This window comes from Orycteropus afer, unplaced genomic scaffold (genome assembly GCF_000298275.1).
Source record: "Orycteropus afer afer isolate SDZICR_OR568_19922 unplaced genomic scaffold, OryAfe1.0 scaffold00530, whole genome shotgun sequence".
NCBI lineage: Eukaryota > Metazoa > Chordata > Mammalia > Tubulidentata > Orycteropodidae > Orycteropus > Orycteropus afer.
In genome coordinates, this window is record NW_006922117.1 from 1,149,127 (window position 1) to 1,156,558 (window position 7,432).

At 37.9% G+C, this 7,432-nt stretch overlaps 1 protein-coding gene across 1 annotated transcript in view; it reads left to right on the forward strand.

The window, feature by feature from the left end:
* The window catches only part of CSMD3 (CUB and Sushi multiple domains 3), a gene marked incomplete at its 5' end in the record, with an annotated part of 1,439,134 nt that overhangs the window by 1,107,503 nt on the left and 324,199 nt on the right, over positions 1 to 7,432 (forward strand). Inside the window, one exon of the mRNA XM_007955674.2 lies at positions 4,860 to 4,976. Coding sequence (XP_007953865.2) covers positions 4,860 to 4,976 — 117 coding nt within the window. The remainder of the gene's footprint in view (positions 1 to 4,859; positions 4,977 to 7,432) is intronic.

Consider the following 7,432-nt stretch of genomic DNA (forward strand, 5'->3'; position numbering starts at 1 on the left):
TTTGATAAAATCCAACACCCATTCCTGATCAAAACTCTCAGCAAAATAGGAATAGAAGGGACATTCCTCAACATAATAAAGGGCATGTATGCTAAACCAACAGCCAACATTATACTCAATGGAGAGAGACTGAAACCATCCCTGCTGAGAACAGCAACCAGACAAGGATGCCCTCTATCACCACTTCCATTCAACATTGTACTGAAATTCCTAGCCAGGGCCATAAGACAAGAAAGGGAAAGCAAAGGTATCCAAATTGGTAAGGAAGAAGTCAAACTATCCCTATTTGCTAACGATATGATCCTATACCTGGAAAACCCAAGAGACTCAGTCAAAAACCTACTGTAACTAATTGAGAGATTAGCATCATCGCAGGATATAAGATCACCATCCAAAAATCAGTTGGACTCCTCTACATCAGCAAAGAGATTGCTGAAAAAAAAAAAAGAAAGAAAGAAAGCAATACCATTACAATAGCTACCAAAAAAATAAAATACTTGGGAATAAATCTTACCAGGGACACAAAAGACCTGTACTAAGAAAATTATAAAAAACCTACTTCAAGAAACCATAGGAGATCTACATAAATGAAAGAACATCCCATTCTCATGGATAGGAAGATTGAACATTGTGAAAATGTCAGTTCTACCCAAAGGAATCTATACATTCAATGCAATCCCAATCCAGATCCCATCAACATTTTTTAAGGATGTGGAAAAACCAATCACTAACTTTATATGGAAAGGAAAGAGACCTTGGATAAGCAAAGCACTATTGAAGAAGAAGCACAAAGTAGGAGGTTTCACACTGCCTGATCTCAAAATCTACTATACAGCCACAGTAGTCAAACTTGCCTGGTATTGGTATAATGACAGACACATAGACCAACGGAATAGAATTGAGAACCCAGAAACCTATTGAGAACCTATGGTCAGCTGATCTTTGCCAAAGGCCTAAATCCATTAAATGTGGAAGAGAATGTTTGTTTAATAAATGGTGCTGGCAAAACTGAATATGCACTTGGAGAAAAATGAAATAGATCTGTACCTCACCCCATACACAAAAATGAACTCCAGATGGATCAAAGACTTAAATGTGAAACCTAAAACTATAGAGCTCCTCTAGGAAAAATTAAGGGCAAATTTAGGGGCCCTAATATATGGCATAAATAGACTATCAAGCATAACTCAAAATGTACAAGCAGCAGAAGAGAAACTAAATGAATGGGAACTTCTCAAAATTAAATTTTTACATGCTTCCAAAGACTTCTCCAAGAGTCAAAAGAGAACCTACAAATTGGGAAAAAAATATTTGGCAATGACATATCTGACAAGGGACTTATCTCTAGAATTTACAGAAAACTCCAACACCTCAATAACAAAAAGGCAAATAATCCAATTAAAAATGAGCAGAAGATATGAATAGACACCTCACCAAGAAAGATATTCAGGCAACCAACAAACATATGAAGAAATGCTCATGATCATTAACCATTAGAGAAATGCAAATCAAAACAACAATGAGATACCATCTTGCCCCAGCACTAGTGGAAAAGTTCAACATAACAGAAAATAACAAATGCTGACAAGGATGTGGAGAGATTGGGACTCTCAGAAACTGCTGGTAGGACTATAAAATGGTACAACCACTGTGGAAAGCAGTATGGAAATTCCTTAAAAAGTTGGAATTAGAAATACCGTTTGACACAGCCATTCCATTACTAGATATATATCCTAAAGAAATGAGAGCCAGGACAAGAACAGACATATGCACACCCATGTTCATTGCAGCACTATTTACAATGGCCAAAAATGGAACAACCTAGGCGTCCATCAACTATGGAATGGATAACCAAACTTTGGTACATACACAAAATGGAATACTATGCAATCCTAAAGAATATGTAGAATCTGCAAAACACCACATAATGTGAATGCACTTGGAGGACATTATTCTGAGTGAAATAAGTCAATCACAGAAGGACAAATATTGTATTAATCTGTTATTATTATAAAAGTCAAGGAAAGGTTTATCTATGGAAGGAAATTTTCTTTGTTGGTTACCAGGGGTGGGAGAGGAGGATAAGGAACACAATTAGATAGATAGAGGTAAGTATTGATTTGGGTGAAGGGCAATGTACCAAATGTGAGTCAACATGGTGGCATTGAGGATGAGGAAGACATCGAAAGAAGTACACGGGAGGTATAGACAGCAAAGGTGAACCCTTTTGCACATACAGTACTGAATTGTCAGTGAAAGCAAACATGGGTATATAGGTGGATAGATAGGTGGACAGGATGAACTATTAGGTATGTCTATGCAGCAGGGAGTGTACCCAAGACCATGTATAGGGTTGGCAGACAATGGTCCTATAAGTGTATTTGTATGATCTGAATTCCCAGGTGTATAGTAGAGTCGACAAGGGACAAGTTTGTAGTCACTTCTTTGTCACAGCCAGCTACCCACAGGGACCGAGTTGTTGAACCTATGGGCTCAGGACTATAGTCACAGGGGATATCAAGCTCAACTGGCATAACATACTACAAAAGACATTGTTCCACCTCCTACTTTGGCGAGTAGTGACTGGGATCTTCAAAGCTTGTAAGCAGCCATCTATATGCAACGATGGGTCTCTCCTCATGCAGAGGAAAGAAGAATGAAGAAAACCCAAGATTTATGGATTGAATTAGTCCTAGTGAGTGTTATATCATGTGATCCATACCCTATATGACTATGAGACCAGAAGAACTAGATGGTGCCTGGTTACCACTGTCAACCATTTGGAGGGGAATCTATGTAGGAGATCTTGGATAGAGAGGGAGAACAAGGTGGAGCAAAATTCAAAATCATTTTGGAAAAAAAAAAAAAAAAGGGACCAGGTTTGCTGGTCTGATAGAGCCTGGTGGAACCACTGAGACTATGGCCCCTAGCTGCCCTTCAGGTCTGGAATTGAACCCACACCTGTGGCTTCCAGCCAAACAAAAGACAGGCATAGGAGTTGAACATTTACCTGAGGTAGATACACTCCTTGGAGAGAAGAATCATGGGAGTAAGAAGGGCTGTTTATGCACAGGGAGATAGCCCAGGTGCCAGGGTTGCATGGAGGGATGGACACAGGGAAGAGGTGAATGTTGGGAGGAAGTGGGAAGGGAGCTGCTGCATTGTGGTGAATTATGGTCAATGTCATGAGACAAAGTGACAAAGTGTATGTGAACTGCTATATGGAAAGTGAATTTGCTCTGTAAATTTTCACCCAAATCACAATTAAAAAAAAAAAAAAAAAAAAAGAATAGTTATTGTCATCTATGAATCACTGGTAAGGCAATGATTAAGCACTTGGTGTTTAATCAGTTCTACTCTGTCTCATCACACGGGGTCACTATGAGAAGAAATAGACGCCACTGCACCCAACAACAAAGTGTGCTTTGATGGAGTCCCTGAGTGGTGTAATAGTTAATGAGCTTGGCTGCTGATTGGAAGTTTAGAGATTTGAGCCCACTCAGAGGGACCTGGGAAGAAAGGCCTGCAATCTATTCCCCAAAAATCATCCTTGGAAACCCCTGTGGAGCATAGTTCTACTCTGGCACACAATGTAGCCATGAGTCGCAGTTGACTTTTTGGCAATGAGTGGTATACGTTTTGATACTTACACTTCCATTTGTTGCCCAGGCTCCTGTCTGAGTTTCAACACCATGAATCTTAATGCACTCACTGTCTTGTGACTAACAGACCACCATCTGCTCGTTTACCAGAAATATTGGAATAGGTCTCAGTGCTTTAAGATTTAGTGCATTTAGATTAGAGCTGGCAAAAATTCTGCCTCTATGCACAATTAGCAGTTCCTCTCTTTCAAGGTAAACTATATAAACAGCTAAGATTAGTAAGACAGTAAATTTCTTAGATGAGTGGGTGAATATATTTGTAGAATCATCCCTGTACCATGTATTGTTGTTGCTGTTGTTGTTAGGTGTTGTAGAGTAAACTCCAACACATAGATACTCCGTGGACAACAGAATGAAACACTGCTGTGCCTTTCTCACAATATTTGCCATACTTGAGCCCATCTATGCATAAAAAATACACACTGCCATCGAGTTGGACCCGACTCATAGTGACCTATCCTTGGGTTTCTGAGGCGGTATCACTATGGAAGTAGATTGCCCAACCTTCCTTCTGGGGAGTGGCTGGTGGGTTTGAACCTCCAGCCTTCTGGTTAGCAGTCAAATGCTTTAGGCATTATGCCACCAGAGCTCCCATTCCATGCACAGATATGCTTAATTTGGCAGTAGCATAAGTGTTAAATCTTAGTGAAGTTTCAAAGCCTGCCAGTACATAAAACAATTTCCCACTTGCATATGTAATTCCTCATCATTAAATTTTACACTCTTATCATAAATGATGGAGCTCTGGTAGCATAGTGCCTAAGGCATTTGACTGCTAACCAGAAGGCTGGTGGTTCAAATCCACCAGCCACCACTCAGAAAGAAGTTTGGGCAATCTACTTTCGTAGTGATACTGCCTTGGAAACCCAAGGAGGGGTCACTGTGAGTCAGGTCCGACTCAACAGCACACAACAACACACAACAATCATAAATGAAAGCAAGGCCTTCATTATTACCTTTAGAGATTGCACTATTATAACATTATTTATTATATTGCATTATCCAGTCTCTGAGAAAAGTATATCATATCTGTTCCTTTTTTATTTTTAAAATAATTGTTAGTAGGGCATCTTAAAGTATTAAAATAAATTATATGTCTTAAAATCTGGTAGCCAAATTTTTAAAATAATTATATCAAGAAGATTATACATTTGTTGAATTTTCCTAAAAATAATGTTTATTATTTTTATTTTCTAGCACCCTGTGGGAGTCGTTCAACAGGTTCTGAAGGCACTGTTTTATCACCAAACTATCCAAAAAATTATAGTGTGGGACATAATTGTGTTTATTCTATAGCAGTTCCCAAAGAGTTTGGTAAGTAAGGTTAATATCATCATATATTATTTCTTTTCAAACATGCTTGGTTGTTTACTGCATGTTATTTGAAAATATTATTTTTTAATGAAAATATTTATTATCCATTAAGTACTTTACTCTGCAGTTCTTTTTAGATCATAGTTTTTTAAACAATAAAATTCTGAGGACATTTTGCTCAATCTGAATTTACAGTCAAGTACACAGGTGAACAACAATATAAAAATGAAAACAGGATTGTTTTTAATTTTTAAAAACAAATACATCTAGTAACCTTGCAAGTGCCTTCATATTGCATTACATGAAATGTGAAATTACCAGAGCATAAAGCAAAGTCTGCAAAATATTCATAAAGTCAAATATAGGAAGATTTCAGTAACAACAAAAGTAGATAGAATATAATCATATAAGTTTTATATTTTATTAACAAAATTCCATATATAAGAGATTTGTATTTTAAGCATCCAGTTTCTGGGACAGCAATGAATATAAAAAGACAGAAAAGGACATTTCACTTCAGTGCATCTTGTCAACCTGACAATCTGTTCTGCATTGACACTGAAAAGACAGCGTGTCCTTTTATGCCTTTACATCTCCCCTGATCACAAGTCTTAGAAGTCACTCCTCTGGCTTCTAAAGATTTGGATCTAAGATCCAGCTGGATCGAACCCAGGTTAAGCTCTGTTTATGGATGGATAGGCAAAGGAAATTCAGTGAGCAGTAAAGTATGAGAGAGAGGCTAAATGTTCAAAGACTTCTAAATTTTAGATTTATTGCATTGTGTTACATGGTAAAAGATTTTCTATAGCTGTAATGAATGTCTGTGTCTGGGTGATTCAGTCCTATAGGAGAAATATGTGGATTTTTATCATATTTTGACTAAATGTTTCTGCTGACATATAATATCGGCTGATGCTTCCAGTCTGATTTCTTATAACTAGATACTAACATATTTTCCTTTACTTCCCTACAAAACAATTCCAAAATTTTCAACTTATTTGAGAGATCATCATCAGAAGTGAAGTAGAAATTTCTCATTTTAACCTTGAAATAGAGTGATGATGCCAGCATTAGCAAAGAGTTAATTAGTTTCTGTATTCACTCTACAAATAGTTGAATTAGGGTTGATCTCTTTGACTAGGAACAGAGCAATAATTTTGGAAGAAAGATATCATCTACTTAATTGAATTTAAATTTTCCTTTTTGTGCCCAAGAAAGGTCTTCCTTTGCTACAGAGGTTCATAGTCCACAGATGCCAAATATGGTTGCTGAAAGAATCCTAGCAACAATTGTCCAAAAAAGGCATGGCTCTCTGATTCCTCTTTGGAAGTCACTAAATTGTTCTATTTTATTATGTTCTTGGGATTCCATATAGCCAAAGAATAAGAACGATAAACATTAGGCCATTTCATTTCTGAATACCTAGGTTGGGCAATCTACTTCCGTAGTGATACTGCCTCGGCAACCCAAGGAAGGGTCGCTATGACTCGGGTCCGACTCAATGGCACACAACAACAACAACAAGGTGTTCTGGTCACCTTGGAAATATTTTATAGTAGCCTATGTATGCTCAGAGAGAGGATAAGAAACAAGTATTTTTAAAAGTAAAAGTAAATTAATAGAATCCTAAAGAAGCTTAATAATAACAGTACAAAAAAAAAAAAGCAAACAAAAAAGACCCACTGCCATTGACTAGATTCTGATGCACAGTGACCGTATAGGACAGAGTAGATCTGCCCCATAGGGTTTCCAAGGCTATAAATCTTTAGGAAGTTGACTGTCCCATCTTTCTCCACTCTGTGATTGGTGGGTTTGAGCCTCTGACATTTCAGTTAGCAGCCATCGTACCACTAAAAACAAACCAAAACACCCACAGCCACCCAGTTGAGCCTGACTCATAGTGACCCCCATTGTGTTTCCGAGGTGATAAATCTTTATGGAAGTAGATTGTCCCATCTTCCCTCCATGGAGCGGCTGGTTAATTTGAATCTCTAATCTTCTGGTTAGCAATCAAATTCCTTAGGCACTGAGTGGGGTTAGTACAATTCAATTAAGTCTTCCTAATGTGAAAAACAGTGCTATATTGAGCCAATACCACATGGTTTTCAACATTAATGGTATTTTAGAAACAAGCTGGGAGCTCTGGTAGCATAGTGCCTAAGGCGTTTGACTGCTAACCAGAAGACTGGCGGTTCAAACCCACCAGCTTCTCCTCGGAAGGAAGGTTGGGCAATCAACTTCCGTAGTGATACTGCCTTGCAAACCCAAGGAGGTGTTATTAAGAGTGGGATCTGACTCCAGGCAGTGAGAAACAAGACTTCTTTGGTTATTTTTGGATAAAAATGTGTACTTTTATTAGTAGTGAAGACACCAATTTTATTATATAAATACTGCATTATGCTTTTTTTTTTTCATGCTACCAAACCAAACCAAACACACTGCCTTCGAGTTGGACC